This window comes from Macrosteles quadrilineatus, unplaced genomic scaffold (assembly GCF_028750875.1).
Source record: "Macrosteles quadrilineatus isolate MER2022 unplaced genomic scaffold, UCM_ALF_1.0 Scaffold_4__1_contigs__length_99947679, whole genome shotgun sequence".
Lineage (NCBI taxonomy): Eukaryota > Metazoa > Arthropoda > Insecta > Hemiptera > Cicadellidae > Macrosteles > Macrosteles quadrilineatus.
Genome location: NW_026542597.1, coordinates 29,949,640 through 29,971,153, shown reverse-complemented (window position 1 = coordinate 29,971,153; position 21,514 = coordinate 29,949,640). Strand labels below are relative to the sequence as shown.

At 36.1% G+C, this 21,514-nt stretch overlaps 1 protein-coding gene and 1 long non-coding RNA gene across 2 annotated transcripts in view; one reads left to right on the top strand and one right to left on the bottom strand.

Annotated features, from left to right (window-relative positions):
* Positions 1-11,210, bottom strand: part of LOC128991965 (centromere protein I-like) — a 30,515-nt gene extending 19,305 nt beyond the window's left edge. Inside the window, exons 1-6 of the mRNA XM_054415278.1 lie at positions 11,010-11,210; positions 10,485-10,610; positions 8,789-8,947; positions 4,876-4,958; positions 3,794-3,918; positions 316-502 (exon numbers count right to left, since the gene is read on the bottom strand). Coding sequence (XP_054271253.1) covers positions 316-502; positions 3,794-3,918; positions 4,876-4,958; positions 8,789-8,947; positions 10,485-10,610; positions 11,010-11,085 — 756 coding nt within the window. The 5' untranslated portion in view covers positions 11,086-11,210. The remainder of the gene's footprint in view (positions 1-315; positions 503-3,793; positions 3,919-4,875; positions 4,959-8,788; positions 8,948-10,484; positions 10,611-11,009) is intronic.
* Positions 11,211-11,862: 652 nt separating this feature from the next.
* LOC128993467 (uncharacterized) lies at positions 11,863-19,390 on the top strand. The gene is made up of 4 exons (XR_008490760.1): positions 11,863-12,060; positions 13,725-13,953; positions 15,887-16,025; positions 18,909-19,390. It is a non-coding gene; the product is annotated as an uncharacterized LOC128993467 (long non-coding RNA).
* Positions 19,391-21,514: the final 2,124 nt, after the last annotated feature.

The window sequence follows — 21,514 nt, the reverse complement described above, 5'->3', positions numbered from 1 at the left end:
CGCTGCCCATGTCGGCTTATTTCTTATTAACATGTACGCTTTCTTAAACATAGATGTAATGCAAAGGTTAGTTTTATTTTATTCTTTTAAATTCACTTATGTTTTTTTCTTCCTTTAAATATTTGTGTACATATTCTGTAAATACTTTGTTGGAATAAAGAGATAATTCATTCATTCAATTTTATATTACAAGTACTCATCTAAAGGTGGAATCAGATTTCAGATACCAAAACATTGTAAAAACGTGATTTTTAGTATTTTAAAGAGAAAGAGTCCTTAAAGAAACCCTGCTTAAAATATTTTTGCACCACTCACCGAATGGTTGCTAGTAGGTACTTCACGGAGCCCGAGAGTGCTCTTTGGCATGCAGGGTCCCCGGGAGTTGATCTCCCTTACTCGCATGATAGAGTCCATGGATTGAGGTACAGACTTGAGCACTTTCACAACATCCACATCCTTTACATCTTCCACCATCAAGTGTGGCTTGTAGCCTTTGAAAACTCTGTCAACAACATATGACCATACTGAAAACATACAGTCAGTAGCGTAGCCAGGATTATGTCAAGGGGGGGGGGGGGGTTTCACATAACTGATCTGGAGGAGGGGGGGGGGGGGGGGGTTTGAGGCCCACAGCCATAACCGTAGAAAAGAAATAATAAGGTTTGTTTAGAACCATTTAAAAAATAACTAATGGCCATAAAAAAACAAGTGTAAGATGTGATCTAATACATCACATGATATTAGATGTCATGTATGTATCATATCAAACTATGTATACCCTAAAGTACTTTTGATTTTTTGGTACTTACGTATTAAACGGAGGCCACATTTTGTCAGCGCGCTGCGGTGGTTATGTTAGGTTGGGTTATCATAATAGAAAGTATAACTCGTCTGGTATCAATTCATAACGAAGCGAGGAAAGTCCAACACACATAATATTTACGATAACCCAACCTAACATAACCGCCGCAGCGCGCTGACAAAATGTGGCCTCCGTTTAATACGTAAGTACCGATTTTTTAATATTCCTCATTTGCACAGTTCCACTTGAGAACTAAACATGATAAGCTAAATAGCAGTGAGGTCGTTTTTTTTTCAGTAGCTACATCATCTATTGTCTATTAAGAACCTCGATTAACCAGAGTGGTCAATATAAATGCTTCTAAAATTATGCTAGGCCTACATAACCTCATTATCCAATACCAAGAACATTTTATTAATTGTGTTTTTTCAGTCAAACGTGTTGAAATGCATTGTATATTTAATTTAACTAGTTTGTTACCATTATTATTTATATGCAGTAGGTTCTCACATTATTGTTTTTGAAACATCACAGTTTATTTGACAAAAATAAAATGGAAGCATAACAAAACAAAGAATCGGCTGATAGCTTCATGGTCAAATTAAGCTATGCGCTTGCACTGACAGTCGTCTGCTCCTTACACATCGGTCTGTCTGCTGTGCGCTATGTCACAGATCGACAGAAAACACTTATTGTGTCCTAAAACAGCACGTAGCAGTAGCCTATGACTAGCAGTAAGCCTATGAGTAACTTACTAGACTATCTATTTTTCTGTTCTTTACGCGATTCAATAATTAGTCCACTGTCAAATGTACACCCGTGTGCTCCTTGGTGAGGCAGGTGTGGGAGTAGTCTTAATCTCTTCGTTTGACCTTTGAGAAATACAATTTCGATGGTGGCACTCTTGAAAATTGTGCGTTTGAACGCTGTGGGTAAAAAACAAAATGGCCGCCATTTAAAATGTTTTAAGTCAAATTCCGTGAAAACCAGCTATTAAAATAAAGTTTTGCAACACATTATTTAAAGTCCTTTTTATTCCAAATCGAACGACACTTTATTTGCGAAAATCGGATAATAAATAAAAAAGTTATGTAACTTTTGTTATTAATGCTAATTATCAAAATGGCAGTCATTTTAACACCACAAAGTTAAATTCCATAGAAACTAGTGACAAAAACATTATATAAAAGTTACATAACTTTTTTATTTATTATCCGATTTTCGCAAATAAAGTGTCGTTCGATTTGTAATAAAAAGGACTTTACATATTGTGTTTCAAAGTTTTGTTTTAATCGCTGGTTTTCATGGAATTTGACTTTAAAAACTTTTAATGGCCGCCATTTTGAAATTCGATGAGCCCGATCAAAGATCTTTTCGGAGAATGTTTATAGTTGTAGACTTAAAGTTTATACCAAGTTTCATAAAAATATCTTCAAGGGCTTTTGAGTTATGAGTTATTTAAAAAAAATTCAAAATGGCGGATTACGGCTAAACTAAGCCGAAATCGAAACAAATTTATACAACATTTTTGACTTATTTTTGCACATCATTTGCATTTTGGTATCAACAATTCTTTTGTAACCCTAACGGTTACTGATATAAGTAAGAAAACAAGTTTGCGATGGCGGCCATTTTGTTTTTTACCATTCGGCGTTCAAACGCACAATTTTCAAGAGTGCCACCATCGAAATTGTATTTCTCCAAGGTCAAACGAAGAGATTAAGACTACTCCCACACCTGCCTCATGAAGGAGCACACGGGAGCCTGTATATGTACATTTGACAGGGGACTAAATGTACAGTACAGTGTTTGGAAATTTGTTTGTTTGAGTAACTTTGAGTTAGCTATGATTTTAAACTTAACAGTTTTTATTACTGAATCAAGAGTTAATGACAACCTATTATGATTGCGCAATACTACTGCAATTGTATTTTAATTGTGAAAAGCAAATTAATCATCACAATAATGTCTATTTATACAGTATTAGGAGTTTTTATGGGTTTTTTTTATGGGCAAAATCCTTTTGGCAAGGGGGGGGGGGTTATGACCCCCAAAACCCCCCCCCCTTGGCTACGCCACTGCTGTCAGTTGTTGTCTAGGACAGTTTGTTGATGTCAAAGACGTTGATGTCAAAGATGTTAGTAGTTGTCTAGAACTTATAGTTTTTGTCTTACAGCCTCTAGTTCATTTCCACTTTAAAATTGAAGACTAATTCCTGACTTTTCAAGGCTACTTCCAGATTTTTCAAGACTAGTTTTTTTAACAATAAGTGGTGTGTCGATACCAAAATGTATCGATTCTCAATTCTTGATAATTATACCTATTTTTATAGTTTAACCAAATTTTGTAAATAATTTGGTTATACTACACCAACGTCATTAAGTATTAGGTATTATTTATACTATAGGCTATAGGGTTTTTCAAGTAAAGAAAACAATACAGCAATGAACAATTCTTACTAGCCAATTTGGGTTTTTTGGATCATGAAAATCTTTTGCGGCCGTGTAGACATCATCATTAACGGCAGCGGTCACGGAAACATCATCGACGTCATCTGCGATTGAGGCAAAATCATGAACATTTCCCACTGCCGTGTAGACATCATCGACGTCTCCCACGATCATGGAAACGTCTTGTGCAATCGTGGCAAAATCACAAAAATTTCTGGATTTGACATTGAAATAAAAACTAAATCCAGTCTTTTTAAGACCATTTTGAGATTTAATACTAATCCCCGACTTTTCCCAACACTAGACACCCTGTGGCCTAACATTAGACTAATTATTTCAATTTATAAACCGTATCTATAGCCTAATACTAGATAGACATTTGTAGGAACTCAATTGAAGTGTTTTAATTTATTAGACACAAAATTAACTGTGTTTTAGCACCCAATTCAACCCCCCTCAAAATCATAACTCCCAGTTGTTGTAAGCCCCTCCTCCCAAATAATATTCACCTTACCTATAATCTTGTTATAGCAATACTTACTTGACAACAGCAAGAAGGTATTTGTTACTTTCATCACCGATATGATCCCACAACGTCAATACTGTCTGACTAGTCACATCATCTGGTTTGGTAAGGATGCACAACAGTTTTGAAACGTATGGAATCTGGAATCAATGGAAATACCTTAAGTACAACTTACAAACACACATTCATATATAAATTATCAAGAATATATAACATATACTGTAATTTGTTAAATGATACTTAGACCGACATATAAAATATATTTTAGATACTTTTTCAACTGTGTATTTGTATATTTACTTATTTATCAAGGTGTTAGTGTGGCAAGCTGGGTGGTCGTAGGATGTTTGTTGCTAGCTTAGCGGTTAGCGTTCCGGACCTCGGTGGGGGAGGGAGAGGTTCGATTCCTGGCACATCCACAACACATATGGGTTTGTACTGCTTTCCCTAAAAGTGTTATTTCAGTACACACAGTACATTGTCTCTCGTCTACATGGTGTCAAAACTAAAATAAATACCCTGACCAGGAGATAACCAGGAGATTGAGGGTTCAATTCCATACTGGCCTGTTCTTGTGATATAATGCAGCACAAAATGGAAATGGAATGGAATGTTAAAGTCAATTGACCTTTAGAATAATAGAATTACCTTTGACTAGTTATATTCTTGACGGTTGCTAATACATGTATAATGTCAATGGCAAATAAAGATTTCTATTCTATTCTATTTGTCTAGTGTTGTGGTTTACACACACTTAAAACATTATTCAGACTCGGGTGGATGGTATAACGACAAAGTTTACATTATGACACGACCAAACACTGGTTGTTTGGGTTGGAGACTGCTGGAGTTTGCTGTAATGAAAAGTCAGTCGGACATGGACCGTTTTATGACGTAGGTGGAGAGATCAGGCAATGTTTTGTAGCCAATGCCGTTTATTGAAAATCCTACGATATTGTACCGTTACATGGTGGTGTGATGTAGCCTAGATTGCAACTTGACCAAAAATTATCTCTAGATGGGTATCACACTTAAATTTGATGTAAGGTGAGTTATTTTTAGCCTATCATCTAATTTACACTGAAGTAAACTCTTACCAAAGGTGGCCGGAGCATATCAAAGAAATCCAAGTAAAAAATGTAAATCTCTTTTGAATTCACTAGGTTGTGTTCTAGAAGTCCTGAAAAATAAAATACATTATAACACAAAATGTAGTTTTAAACTTCTCCTAAACACATTACAATAATAATGTTCTCAAAATTACCTAATTGTTTTAATTGTCCCTAGCCTTGCAGTTTACAAATATTAAACAATTTTGCGGACAAATAGTTAGTGGAAATCGGCGGTATTCATCACTATCTTGTGTCCAAATATAGGTAGTGTATCTGTGTGACAAGGGGTAGCAACAAGTGTGGCGAGGTAGCACATCTGACCGTCAAGTGAAGAAGATGGACTATATCTTCCGCTTTTACTTAAGCACCATAAACGCAGGCAAAACAAATATATTGGTGTCCATCCGTTGCTAAAAGAAAGATCTTTAAAAGTAGTATTTTTCACACGTAACGATCTCAGACAGGATAAAAATTAGTGTTTACTTTAGGTTTCAGGATGTTCCAATGTTCTTTTGATGAACTACTTTAAAAAATAAGACATTGTGAATTTATCTGTACCCCGCAAGAATGTTGATTTTTTTAATTTCAGCTAAGAAGAGGCTAGCACTTAGGCCTACCTTTAATTAAATATAATAGTTTTTACAATAATACAAACATAATTATAACGATATAATACAATAACATTTTATCACAAAAATCGTGACTTTGATGAGGTTGGGAGTGGGTGTGTGCTGTGGCCCACGACCGTGGCTGCGCGTAATAAGAAGCATATGAGAACATCGCACACTGGTGGCGAGACAGTCGCGTGGGCTCGTGAATACTAGCGAGGGTACACGTGCGCCAACTGTCGCCATTTGCATCGCTTAATAAGCCCCATATGATAACATGGCCCGCTAAAAGTGGCCTTTGCACAGTCACGGTGGCACGTAGTACAGCTCAAAGAGTGAGAGAGAATGAGAGAGAACGAGTGAGTGGGAGAGAGTCGGCTCGCTACTGGGACGCAGGGACAGAGTTTAACGTCCCATTTGGGGCTACTAGCCACCTTTTTGAGTTTTTGGTCTTGTAGTGAGTCAACAATTGCATTGGGTTGTGCCTGTTTGTAGGAGAGAGGAATGGTTTCAACTCCCAGGGACAACTATGTATTATTATTATTTTATATTAACTTCTCAACCCCTTCACTACCACGTCTCATAATACCTCTCATACAGCCGAGTTGGACGGCCGGTAGGCAACATGTTAACCCCTTCACTACCACAACTCACAATGCCCCTCATACAACTGAGTGTGACGGCCGGTAGGCAACGTGTTAACCCCTTCACTACCACGTCTCACAATTCCCCTCATACAACCGAGTTGGACGGCCGGTAGGCAACGTGTTAACCCCTTCATTACCACGTCTCACAATGCCCCTCATACAACCGAGTTGGACGGCCGGTAGGCAACGTATTAACCCCTTCATTACCACGTCTCACAATGCCCCTCATACAACCGAGTTGGACGGCCGGTAAGTGTTAACCCCTTCACTACCACGTCTCACAATGCCCCTCATACAACCGAGTTGGACGGCCGGTAGGCAACGTGTTAACCCCTTCATTACCACGTCTCACAATTCCCCTCATACAACCGAGTTGGACGGCCGGTAGGCAACGTGTTAACCCCTTCATTACCACGTCTCACAATGCCCCTCATACAACCGAGTTGGACGGCCGGTAAGTGTTAACCCCTTCACTACCACGTCTCACAATGCCCCTCATACAACCGAGTTGGACGGCCGGTAGGCAACGTGTTAATCCCTTCACTACCACGTCTCACAATGCCCCTCATACAACTGAAATGGACGGCCGGTAGGAAACGTGTTAACCCCTTCACTACCATGTCTCACAATGCCCCTCATACAACCGAGTTGGACGGCCGGTAGGCAACGTGTTAATCCCTTCACTACCATGTCTCACAATGCCCCTCATACAACCGAGTTGGACGGCCGGTAGGCAACGTGTTAATCCCTTCACTACCACGTCTCACAATGCCCCTCATACAACTGAAATGGACGGCCGGTAGGAAACGTGTTAACCCCTTCACTACCATGTCTCACAATGCCCCTCATACAACCGAGTTGGACGGCCGGTAGGCAACGTGTTAACCCCTTCACTACCACGTCTCACAATGCCCCTCATACAACCGAGTTGGACGGCCGGTAGGCAACGTGTTAATCCCTTCACTACCACGTCTCACAAAGCCCCTCATACAACTGAAATGGACGGCCGGTAGGCAACGTGTTAACCCCTTCACTACCATGTCTCACAATGCCCCTCATACAACCGAGTTGGACGGCCGGTAGGCAACGTGTTAACCCCTTCACTACCACGTCTCACAATGCCCCTCATACAACTGAAATGGACGGCCGGTAGGAAACGTGTTAACCCCTTCACTACCATGTCTCACAATGCCCCTCATACAACTGAAATGGACGGCCGGTAGGAAACGTGTTAACCCCTTCACTACCATGTCTCACAATGCCCCTCATACAACCGAGTTGGACGGCCGGTAGGCAACGTGTTAACCCCTTCACTACCACGTCTCACAATGCCCCTCATACAACCGAGTTGGACGGCCGGTAGGCAACGTATTAATCAGCATAATATGTGTTATTAATATTAGGGGAGTAAAAAAAGATACATCTTAAACACTTGAAACATATATATTTACATTTATACTGTTTGAAACAAGACAGTAAATATATACAGGGTGGGGCAATAAATCGATCTATTTTCTGCAGCGCACTGTTCAGCGACAGGTTGTCCGAGAGTGGTGGGAGTAGGCTCGTTGGAAAGCCTACACAATGCCATTTTTGTAGTCATAGAGCAGTGGTCGCCTGAGCTAGTGCGGTTGTTATGGAGTCGTTTTTATAAAATAGTGAATTCATTCAATGCTACTCAGCGGCAGTTTCATGCATTCTTTCAATTAAGGCAACAGCGACAAGGAGAATTTCCGTTGCGTAGCACAATAATGCGGTGGGTTACTTACTTTAACACAACGGCTTCTGCGTTGAAAAAGAAGTTGACAGGCCTTCCAAAGTCAAATCGGATGCCAGAAAACAAACATTCTATAGAGTTCGTGCTGCTGTGGAAAACAGTCCTCGTAGGCCAGCCCGAAAACAAGCGGCTGCCTTGAACATGTCTGACCGCTCAGTTACACAAATCTTGAGAATTTTCATCCCTATGGATTAGAATAATAATCTGTATAATTTGGTAATCATCAATTCAGATGACCCCGACGGAACCTCTCTATCTCAACCTAATTGAATAAAAGCACGGAACTGCCGCTGAGTTGCAATGACTATATCATTACTTTAAGAAACGACTCGATAACAACCGCACGTAGCTCATACGACCACTGCTCTATGACTACAAAAAATGGCATTGTATAGGCTTTCCAACGAGCCTACTCCCATCACCCTCAGACGACATGTCGCTGAACAGTGCGCTGCAGAAAATGGTTCGGATTTTTTGCCGCACCCTGTATAGAAGAAATGTGAAATGAAAATTGTGATAGATTTTGATTGAACAGTCCAAATCATCATCAGACCCAATAGGCCTTGACAAATCTATTAGTAAATAGATTATTATATTGGTAGTTAATTAGGTTCTAAGACTATGTTAATGACTGGTGTTAACTCGGTCACAATGTTAACATTGTGTTAACCAACCGAGTTAACACTTAGCCTAACTTGTTTTAGGTTTGCGTTCTGTGGGGACAAACAATTTTTTGAAAACTGTCCTACATGCATTATTGTTTTTCTTTTAAATCAAATGTTGTTGATTTGATCTTATTTACAGTTAACGCCTAGTTATCTTTAGTAAATTGCTACAAAGATAAGCTAAACTCAAAATAAACATACCAATGATCCATTGAAGAATTCGTGCACTTGGAGCAAAACTGAAATTCTCGTCACGTCTAAAACGTGAGATGAACCAGACCATGAACTGTCGAGTAGCTGCGTCTGGAATTTGCTTCTTAGGAACAATATTTTGTAGAAGCTTAAATTTGTCACTCATACCTGAAAGCAGAAATCAAAAAAGTGTTATGGAATTCACTAACTACAAGAGAAAGAAAAATTAGAAATCTACCTAAACAATGCTTTTCTTGAATAGCTAATAAATTTAGGAAGATAACGGTTATATTTGGCCTCCACCATGTGTCCCTCAATAATAACTGTTTGATAAGGTGATACATCTGTTCATCCTTCTATTCAATGAAACTACTGAAATGCCTTTTCAACCAGCAGTATGTTTGATATTTTGACGTAGAGATTCGCCACAGGCCTTCAAATTCATTATTGAGAGAAATAAAGTGATTATTTCACATAGCATTTTATATAATTAGGCTAGCAAAAAAATTATTTTTACTCAGCTGATTAAAAACCAGGGAAGAAGAATATTTTGTAAATTTAACCCTTTGAGTGCCAACGTCCGGGGAACCGGACGTTTTTAAAACGAGCCAAAAGTGCCGACGTCCGGCCGACCGGACGTTTTTAGAACAAGCCAAAAGTGCCAACGTCCGGCTGACCGGACGTTTCGTAATGATCGAACAGTTGCCGTAACAACCGAATGGATACTCGGATTCTTTTAACCCATATATTAACATTGAGTCGAAAGTTACTAGATGCGATAGGCCTACATCAATTTTCGTTGGTCGAAATATCAAAAATTCGATTTTTACGAAATTTTAACCTAAAAATCGCCAGATCGCGCTTGGCATTTTTAGCGCGACCTTCGGGAAAAATCATCGGCATTTTTTGAGCGTTACTTTTATTTCTCACCTGGCACTCTAAGGGTTAAGTAGGCCTACCACAGCTCAATAGGCATCGCAAGTCAATCATTGGGTCGAGTTTAACTTTGTTTTTATGTAGAAATATTTCTTAACATTGCATTGTAAATTAGTAAAAACACAAACGGATGCTTCTGTTATTAATGATTCCTTTCCTGGTCTTTACTACAGTATTGGAAAGTGGAAAGGTAATATAACATCGTAGTTCATGTTAAAGTTCTTGTGCGTGTGTCCAAGATCTTCAATATAGGGCAACTTATGATTTAACTCTTTGAGCTTCAAAAGCTGATTTATCGGACGTAAGACTAATGTAACAAAACTTCCACTTAGGCCTCAACTTCAAGTTTTATGTGAGTATAACAAGGTATAACTCAAAGAAAACAGCTGAAAGTTGTATTAAACAAGTGCTGCAGCCTGAAAGTCAAGCTTTGAACTTGATCAGTCTTAGACCATTACATCTGATCAATGGCCAAGTGGTCTGAAAGGTTCTCTCCTGCCAGGATCCACAAATTCAGGTTGGAATTCTGCCTTTTTTTTAGTCTGGAATGCAATTCATAATGTGGCAGAGCTTTGTCTGGCTTGCGATTCAAATCAGGCATTTGACTTCTTTTGCCTTAACTGTCTGTGTGTGATCAGCGAAAAAATTTCAACAAGTTAAATCATTTAGTCGAGTCATTTGTGCTTAGTAAAAAGGTTTTTCACGCTACACCCTGCTTAACATAGTCTATAGAAAATTTGTTTCAATTAAGCTACCTACATTAACTTACTTATGGATCCTTTGCAGAATAAATTAAGCAACATGGAGCACTCCTCGTCGTTAAGCCCTCGTTCAACTGATACATTGAAGACATCGCTTATTATTTCTTTGATGGTCGAGGCTAAGCTACCTTTGGCTGTAATGGAAATCAGTAATGAAAACTCAGTAAACCAAGTGGCATACACTTTCAGGGATAAGAACTGTGCTGTAGTTGGCATAACCCAGAATTGTTGCTTAAACTTATATGGTTATTAATATTAAAGTGAAGTACAAGTACAAAATAATAAGTTAGCCCTTGAATTATATTACAGGAAATTTAGAGGTTTGGTTTGGAAATGGAGATAAAATACTATTGCACTACGACTAGCCTAGACCTATCCTAATATCTAATCAGTGGGCTCTGGGCTTATGTAGGCTACCTATGCAATTTGTAAATTAGGCTACAGTATTTGTACAATTTAAAAGGGTTAACCAGTCTTACATTTTACAAGCCTACCATAATACTACCATCATAGACTCTGTAGGACCAACCAACCTGTACTGGATTCAATTAGTTTTACGAATTTGGGTACTTCCTCAACAAAGGTGTCATCACTCATTCTCGATGCCATAATAGGTACGGTATGTCGGAACGAATACTGGAAATTGAAATATTACTAACACTTTTATTACAAATCCAGAAGCGAATGGCCGATTTCAATGTAATGTAACTTACGACACATTTCACAACATTGACATTACCAAATAACAACCGAACCAGAACCAACTAAACTAACTAGCACTAACCCAAGTTCCCGCTCACTCAAAAGAAGAGAAGAAAAAGAAGAACGATATACTTTCTGCTTCTTCTCTCTTATATATTTTCTATTATACAGGCTATTAGCATAGACTAACCAACACAAGCTATTAGTAAAGTGTAAATGTAAACTCATCGTGGGACGATGTCGAAGTTGGACGGGTGCTGTCAATCCGCCACCACGTCAAACCGCCACCTCGGTGTTTTGGTCAGAGGCGTCAACCCGCTACCACAAAAAACCCGAGGTGGTGGGTTGACGTGTACGTACAGGTCGGGTGGGTTCCATAATATCGACAATCGTAGAAATTGATCGAAACTGAATTATTCCCAGTTTGTCGACACTGGAATATTCCCACTTAACCGACATCCCAAATAACCGACGTCGCAAATGATCGACACCACAAATTGTCGACATCCCATATTGTCGACAATGAAATAGTTTCATTTTGTCGACACTGAAATAGTCCCAGTATATCGACAAGCACCCGTTCTTCGGAGCTACTCTTGAAAAGGAGTTGTTCTAATTCATCGTTCAGTTCCTCAACTCACGAGTCGCAATATTTGATTCCGAATTCCGTCCGACGGACATCTACATTTATTGACTAAGAACTTTTATGTTGTAAATATTTATCTTGTTTATTTCTTTCCTTGTTTACAAGAAAATAGATGACTCGAGTGTTCCAAACTATAGTTTTTAAGGAATAATGTGAAATAAGTTAATTTTTATAGGATAAAAAACTTAATCTACATGATAACTTAATAACATTAGTTCTACCAGACACTAACTTAGGTAAGTCACCAACAAGAACCTAAGATACAGCTTATTCGTAGGCTAATTCTGGATCATCAAGCAATAGTTAATAGTTTGAATAGGCATTATCCCTAGGCTATAGGATAGCCTCTTTGGGTACAGTTTCTTAACTGGGCTATGCTAATATCAATTGAAACTATCGATTCGATTAGTAAACCTTCATGCGATTTTTTCACCATCAGCAAGTTTGGTTGGTTAGGTTAGGTTAAGATAGTTTAATTTGATAATAAATATATTTAAAAATATCGATTATTAATCAATCCCTATTTTCAATTCGATAGTTTCAATCGATATTAGCATAGCCCAGTTAAGAAACTGTACCCGTCTCTTTTTCCCACTGACCCAGTGTCAACTTTAAGAATTTGTTTAAGTTATGTAAAAATATTTGGCTGCACGGCTGCACTTTACTTGACGTCCTACACTCATTCGAATGAAAATATCGATCGATATATCGATTAATCGATTGTTTCATTCGATATATCGTTTGGTTAGTTAGGTAAGGTTAACCTACCTAAGTAACCAAACGATATATCGAATGAAAATATCGAATCGAAAAAACAATTGAATGAGTGTAGGACGTCAAGTAAAGTGCAGCCGGCTGCACTTAAATCGCATGAAGGTTTACTAATCCAATTTGAATATTTCATTCCTTTAGTTAGGTTAGGTTTTACCCTAACTAACCAAACTTGATATAGGCCTAGGCCTAAGTTTATCAAATGAAATAATCAATATGACTGGGACGGGTGGCGTCGTCCTGTAATCCAGCTACTAGGAGGTCACGAATTGTGGATATTTATAGGCATGCACTGTGGATTCGACTCTCCCTGGTGTGGATTAACGTCCGCACGAGTGAGTACTTACTACGACTCTCCCCAGTACTATCCTGATAATTAGACCAATTCGTATAGGTCTATACCATAGATAAAACATACTCCCTTAGTAGATTTCTCATCCTTATGGAACAGCTGAAGACAACTTTATTGTTAGTTCTGTACGGTTTTCTGTAGAGGTCGTGTTTTGTTTACAATTTGTTTCCCGCTATTACAGCCATTTACAACCTCGTTTAACCAAATAATACGATCTAATCATAAACAATAACCTGTCCCCTAGTTATATAACCAAACAGTAAAGCACAAATCAAGAAATTAACCCTAAAATAATAGAAACAAAGTTTCGTCGACACTAGTGCCCAGTGTGGCGTACATGAACTAGACACGAAAAACGTGCTTCAAAATTTACAATGGGATGAGAAGTCTACTTGTGTTGGTTAGTCTATGCCTATACCAAGGCAATAACTTAATGTGGTTCGGATTCCACTATAAACTGTATGTCCCTTAGTTGCCATTAGCTGTTTGGGCTATTAATTAACAGCTGTGTCTAAGGAATGTCAGACTTAGTCACTAACAAGACTACAAGATCGCTCCACTCATCCTACACTCATCTCCATTTATACTTGGCTTAAAATACCTACTTTGTATGGTTGCCAAGTAATAAGAAAGAAAGTAGGCCTATTAAAGTAATACATTCATTGGAATGAGTGTAGGACGTAAACTTAAGTGCTGTCAAATATTCTAGAGCTGTTTGTATTTGGTGTAAGACTAGACAAGGATTATATCATTCATTGCTGATGACTTCAATGTTAGTTTTATAGATGATCCTGGAGCAAAGGCTGTAATTTAACCTGAACCCAAATTGGTCTCTTTTTTAAATATTGTCTTGAACCAATAAGTTAAGAGGACTAACTTTTCTGGACGACATTGCCATCGACATCACTGCAGATGAGAGAGAAAGAGAGACCAAAGTTGTGTACCCTGGAGGCAATTACCATACTGCTGTGATAATGTTCCTTGGTCTAACCATAACTTAAGTGAGGTGAGTCAATATTCTTTCCCCTTTGGGATAGATTCTAGGCTGTTTGTTAACTAAGTAATTCAAAGTTCAAATCGGTACTTTGGTAAGTATTATCCGGAGGCTACAGATATACAGCGCTTTGCGGCGGTTGAGTTATGTTAGGTTGGGTTATCATGGAAAGAACATTTTTATGTCCTAGGCCAACTGTCCTGGTTTGGGTGGGTTTATTCTTAACTGTACAATATCTTTTGTTTGATTTTTTTGTGTTTATAAATTTATTTTATGGACAGAATTTAACCTTAATTCGATTTTTTTCATTATCAGCAAGTTTGGTTGGTTAAGGTTATGACAGTAACTGCCGGATGCCTAATCCACGTCCGGTTACCGGACCCGTATCCTCTGCGTAGATTTTTACGTACTGAATCCAAAGACCACTATTTTTCACTGCAGATGAATATTACTGAAACGGAATAAATCACCGCTCAAAATGTTTGAATAGTCAAGGTAGAGTGGATTACATTAACAAGTGGAATGAACTGTGGGTGAAGTAACTGAAGCCTACAGCTGATTGTTTTCAACACCAAGCAATTGGAAGTGACAACTTAATTTAATAAATATGATTCTGTCTTCGCTCATTATTTTTTTGTGAACACCACAGCCCTAGACCTAGGCTGAAGTGTGAAATGTGAATTAAAATTCCGGACTAGTGCCTGTAGCGTCCTAGGACAAAAAAATGTGTGTATACAGTTATCACATTAGTTATAAACTAATAACTAGGCGGCCTGTGCGCAAAATTACACATTTTAACATCAGTAATAATAAAAAGGTTGTTTAAGTCAGTCATTCACAGTTTTCAAAATGAAGCGCATGTGAATTATTTTTCCAACTGTCACCTGACAAAGTGGCCTTCCTTGCACTTATTATAGCACAGAAAGTTGCTAATTGCTGCATTTACTTACTTTTACCGCGCTCTTTTTTTGCCGCACTCCTGTATTCCAACCAAACAACACAAAACAGCGTGGTTTTATTAGACACGTATAATACATACGTAGACTTGAAAATAAGTTGGCTACCCATTCAAGATATTACGACTACGATCAACTGGTACAGCTTACCATTTCACCAATGTTTGGATTTAACCTAACCTATAAACGTGTTGAACAGAGTTTGAAAGACTAATTATTTATATGTTTTATAATAACTGTAAGAAAAATTAATTTGTAACACAAGTGCAAACTGCCTTTGCTGCACTCGAGATACTATCCACACTCGCCTACGGCTCGTGCGTTTAAACATTTCTCTCATGTGTAGCAAAGTGCCACTTCGCCCACTAGTTACTATAGTTTTTGGTGGAACATGGGGATAATATATAATCTGTATGCAAATTTATAGTTTTTTATAACAATTTAACACGTTCACTGCTAATGACGCACTTGTGCGTCATAAGTATATTAGCAGATATATAATACATGATGTATATAATTACATAATATATTTTAATCCACAATTTATAGTATGAAATTTATTTAATTAAAGATATATTGTCACTCAATTAACATGATCATGTTAATGTTAATGTTTTTTAGCCATTTATAAAAGTATTACATATCATTAGCAGTGAATGTGTTAAATCCAGGCCCCTACTTAAAATTTATTTGGATTACATCTCGAAACATGTTGTTTGGAAATTACTTAATTAGGCTATAGCTTGCATTTTTGCAAATTGGGAAATAACAATGAATTAATATTTGAAGCAATTTATTTTGTCTAAACCAAATTATTGTTACAAATTCTAATATTTGTACTAACTTGACCCAGATTTGCTCAAACATTTTCTTATTAGCTGTGTACCTATTTGAATATCGCAAATATAGAAAGGAGTGTACACACTTGTATTATTTGTTAGACTAAAATTATTTGTTTAACACTATTTTTTTGCAATATTTCTGTACAGAGTTGAAGCCTACCAGTAAAATGGGGGTGTTGCAATTAATATCCTCCGACACTGGAGGATACAGGGGAGAGGTGTCAGAGGAAGAGCAGATGGAGGATGGGGCCAGTTTAAGACTAAGATTGAAGAAAACTAACTTATGGTAAGTTTTGCCATTTACTTAAATTTAATACTTATAAATCCAGGGCCGTGTCCATTGCCCCGAAGCCTATGTCGCATAACCCTCCTGAATTACTAGTATTTAACCAGCATTTTAACTGGGGAGGTGCCCAAAAAATTTGCTTTTGTTTTTTAGGAAATGTAGGCTATATTTTTTGACACCATACAGTAATTATAATTATTTTGAATATGTCATTGTGTTTACATTTGGTTAGTACTGAAACAGCAATAATTTTAAGACAAATGGAAAAGCCCTGTCAACAGAAGCAGTTGAAACAAGTAGAAAAATTCTCATACATCAATAAGGTATTTAGTACGAGCGTGGTTCAATAAGACCTTAGAAAAATATTTATATAATAACACAATTTTTTGTGATAAATTCGATTTATTTTGTTATAATCTCCTTTTATTTAGCTCTATACACTTATCTTAAAGTTTCGCAAAACCTCCTTCAAATGCTGTCCAAATAAATAGCACCCTACAAACATGAAAAGCCTTCAAAATACTCTTCTTTTTCAGTTATGACCTCATCATTTGACATAAAACGTTGCCCACCAGGTCAATTTGTTATCTTAAGAAATAAAAAAGGTCATTCAGGGCGTTTGACAAACAAAATTATTTGACGGTTTTCTTTGCCATCCTGTCAAGCGAGTGAGTGTTGGAGGGTGGTGGGAATGGTTTTTTTGACACCATACAGTAATTATAATTATTTTGAATATGTCATTGTGTTTACATTTGGTTAGTACTGAAACAGCAATAATTTTAAGACAAATGGAAAAGCCCTGTCAACAGAAGCAGTTGAAACAAGTAGAAAAATTCTCATACATCAATAAGGTATTTAGTACGAGCGTGGTTCAATAAGACCTTAGAAAAATATTTATATAATAACACAATTTTTTGTGATAAATTCGATTTATTTTGTTATAATCTCCTTTTATTTAGCTCTATACACTTATCTTAAAGTTTCGCAAAACCTCCTTCAAATGCTGTCCAAATAAATAGCACCCTACAAACATGAAAAGCCTTCAAAATACTCTTCTTTTTCAGTGATGACCTCATCATTTGACATAAAACGTTGCCCACCAGGTCAATTTGTTATCTTAAGAAATAAAAAAGGTCATTCAGGGCGTTTGACAAACAAAATTATTTAACGGTTTTCTTTGCCATCCTGTCAAGCGAGTGAGTGTTGGAGGGTGGTGGGAATGGTGTCGTCCCGTTTGCAAATAAATTTTTGGCTGTGGGGTGAGGTACCTGGGAAGGAGTCCCGTTTGCGAACAAGTTTCGTTCTACCCTCAGTCAGGTAGTCTCCCGCACATTAATTGTTGTCTTTCTGCTTGTAGAATACAAAGCTAATATTCAAAGACATTATCAGAATATCTGCTTTTTAGGCCTACTTTTGAATATTGATTGTATAAATATTGGTTATTTCATCGGCAGTAAACAAGTACAATGAATCAATACGAGCAGGGACTATTCTTTTGATTAGATTCATTAACTGTCTGTAACGAATATAAATAAAATGTGACATGTTTATTTATTCTTATATTTGATGGTTCATTGATTATTGATTTTATGAAATAAGTGAGATTGTATATCTGTTGTTGTATCCAACCCTAATTAATTATTAAAAATTTCGCTAATGTGATTAATTGTATTGAAAGATTTTGGTGTAAAAATTAGTGAAATTATAAAGTTCACATTTACTTGAATCATTTTAAAATTTTTGAACAATTAACATATTGTGTTAAGAGTAGGGTACACACCTTAAAAATTGAAACTTTTTCTCAAGGAGATAATTAATTGTATATTTTTGCCATTTTGAGAGAAATATTGTTTACACCATTTGCCTTTTAACAAATTTTTAAATCCTAATTTCATATTACTACCCATAGATTAGTTATGATGTTTTCTAATCCAGAGGTAGCTACTACCTATCTATATTATAACTTTTGACACTTTCTGTAGATTTCACATTCTATTCAATGAATAACTTTTTATGAGCGTTTCATGGTCATGATATGTATATTTTCAACCAAGTTCCTCTTAACTTAACCTACCCTCGACATAAACATTGTTTGATGACATTAAATTTCCTAATTCTAAGCTGATATACAAATATTTCAATTTAAAAGCAACAATAAAATACCCCCACCGCAGCAAACCTGCAGATTAAGCGAATTTCCATTTGACTGATTTGATTTACACTGAAATGTCTACTTACAAATATAACATTTATTCCCGATTTAAATAGAATTAGTTTAACAAGTACTTAGGTTTGCTGCATCAGGGAGGGTAAAACTGTTTTTTTGTAAAACGTTAATAGTTAGTAAAAAATTAAAACATTTTCCAAATTTGATAAAAATATCTTCATAAACAAGCAAACTACAACAGTTTACTTATTCTCCATAAGAATAACATGGGAATTTTAAATTTACAATTTTTTGGAATTTTCTCCGTAACCATTAGGCGCATAATAACGCTTCAATATACTAAATTATTTGTTTTTTTAAGCTCTACAATATGGCTTGGAAAGAAATTGCTAAATTTTATGTTTTTTGGGTCAAAAATGGGAAAACCCTATTTTTACCCCATAAAACCCCCCGTAAACCCCCGTTCCCATGGTCCGATCATGCTGGATCGCGAACTCGTTCAAATAAACGTAGGTTTACACTTTTGTACCAAATTTCATCAAAATCGTTGTCGTTGTCATTGTTTGTTCGTTATGTAGAGGTAAAATATACATTGTGTCTTATGGAGAGTTCTAGGGGATTAAAAAAAATTTGTTATATCAAGGAATTTGTTATATCGAGGTTGGTTCGTTATATCAAGGTTAGACTGTATTAATTTTTGTTCTGTTATATTCCAGGCCTGATGACAGGGTGGATGTCGATGGAGTCATGGAGGTTGGGGGAGAGAAGGCTGAAGAAGTGAAGACAAATCAGTTTAGATTCATTATAATGATTAGTTTAACATTTATTTTGAATACCAGTATACTTTTATTTACATTTTTTTCCCATTTAGATTATTTAATTAAGAAAATTTTATTATTTTTATAAAGATGTTTTCTTAAATTTTTAATATTTGTTTGTACTTCTGCCTGGTAAAAAACAAAACTGTTTATTATGTTTGTTAAGATGATTACTTCCACTTATGGACCTTGTCTTGGGTGAAAAGAGATATCTTGATATTTAACTAGCAGGGTGCCTGTTCTATCTATGGGTGGGGATCGTATAAGTCAGTTGAAACCTTCTTATATTTCGATATTTGGTAAATTAATCATTTCCAACTTTATATAGTATAGATCGCTATTTCTGTATTGATGTACTGAAATGAATAAAATTATATGAAATTAAATGTTGTTTTTTATATATTCTGATGAAAAACTATTGATAAGGCATAACAATATTCTAAAGTTTATAACAGCTGATGTTTGTGTTTTTATTAATGATTTATTGTATTGTGACTTTTGAGTGGTTGAAGGATTTGTGGTGATTTGGTTTTGAGGAGATTGATCTTCCTAATTTTTTAAAGTCTATCTATATCTATCTATCTATATATACTTATTTAATACGCAAGCAGATCTTTTGTGACAATTACTCCTCCGAAACTACTGAACCGATTGTCATGTTTTTGGTGTCATTGGAAAGAGCGTAGCGTGAAGTTGTGCAGGAAACTTTCTTTTTAGGGAAATAATGAGAGAGTGAGGCCCTGGAGCCCTTTAAAGTTTCTTATTTCTCCATAAGATTAACATGGGAAACAAAAATTGTTATGAAACTCCAGCTGTTGTCAGAAATCAAAAGTGAGAAGAAGAGCATAGGTTAATTGTAAACAGTCAATAAGTTTGCTAATAAAACAGTTTGCTACAAATATTTGCTGACTTGGTTGAAGTTCGTTTTAAAATAACGCCTGTAATACTAAGCAATTGCTCGAATTCGAGCAACAGGGACACTAGTACTTATTTAATACGCAAGCAGGTTTTTTGTGACAATAGTTTTGTATTTCTCCATAAGATTAACATGGGAAACAAATATTGTTATGAAACTCCAGCCGTTGTCAAAAATTAAAAGTGAGAAGAAGAACATATGATAATTAATTCTAAACAGTCAATTAAGTTTGCTAGTTTAACAGTTTGCTACAAACATTTACTGACTTGGTTGAAATGAAATATTTACAATTTGAATTTAATAATACAACATACTCTTATTTTATCTTAGCATAGCTTTCAGCTCATATTTACTTTATTTGATACATTTATTATTAGTGTTTTGCAACAACACTGATTAAATTAAACCAAGGAAAATACTGGTATCATAAAACTGCAGTACACAGTGTTCTTTTGTTTCTAAAATCTATGAAATATCTGTTACTATGTTTACTTAATGGTAGGTGTGAAAATGTAAAGGCAATGGATGATGGAACTGATTAAAAGAACTGGTTTGTATATTAAGTTGGTTTTGATATTTTTAGAGTAGAATCAGAGATGCAGTGAAACATATACTGTATTTGCTATTACATTTTTTAGTCCTTGATGCTTTGATAATCATATTAATTTGTCTGCTGTCTTTAACACTAAATTATTTGTTTAACATTTTTTATAGTGCCTATAGATATAGTTTCTTTAATATTTCAAAAGACTGTATTGATAAGGCACAGCAATATTTCTAAAGTTTATAACAGCTTACTTAGTTTTGCTAATGATTTATTGTGAGAGAAGAAACTGAAGATGGAAGGATTTGTGATTTAATATAAAGAAGAGTTAAATTTAAAAAAATTGTCATTTAAATCTAATAATTAGTTTTTTGCAACTTCAAAGTTGAAATTGAAAATGTCAATAATAAATTAAAAGATATATGTAACTAAGGGAGATGAAGGTAAATAATGTATGTCAAAGTTTTATTCGAGGATTTGGTCAGTTTTCCGCATATCAGCCAACACAAGATTTAAAATTAATCAAAACCAAAATGGTGGTATCCACTACTTACCAGATTTAAAAGTCATAACCTAAATGTTTCTAAACGTTGAATTTTGTTTCTAAAAGCATTGGGGGATGTGTAACTATTATATGCAACAGATGTAAAGATTAAAATGTTTCTGTTCTGTATCCTCTTCCCGTTACAAAGCACGGGTACAACAGCTAGTAGCATAGATAAATCATGCTTAGTCTATGCTAGTAGTCTATAGAATAATATGGAACGAGTAATGTCCAGTGGTCGAAACTCGACCAAAAATATGTAATGTACTCACTTATACCTATATGTTCCTACACTCACTTATGTTAATGTTTCACCCCACACTGTAAATAAAACATGTGATTGGAGTTTCTTCCATTTGTTTTGATTTTCTGTTTATATTTCGTTGTTATTTCGTCACCAGCATGGCAACGCATAAGATCCATGTAAATTTTTTCAAATTTTTAAACTCATTTTTTGCGCTTATCTTTGAGCCTATTTAAATTTATAAAGGGATTCTGCA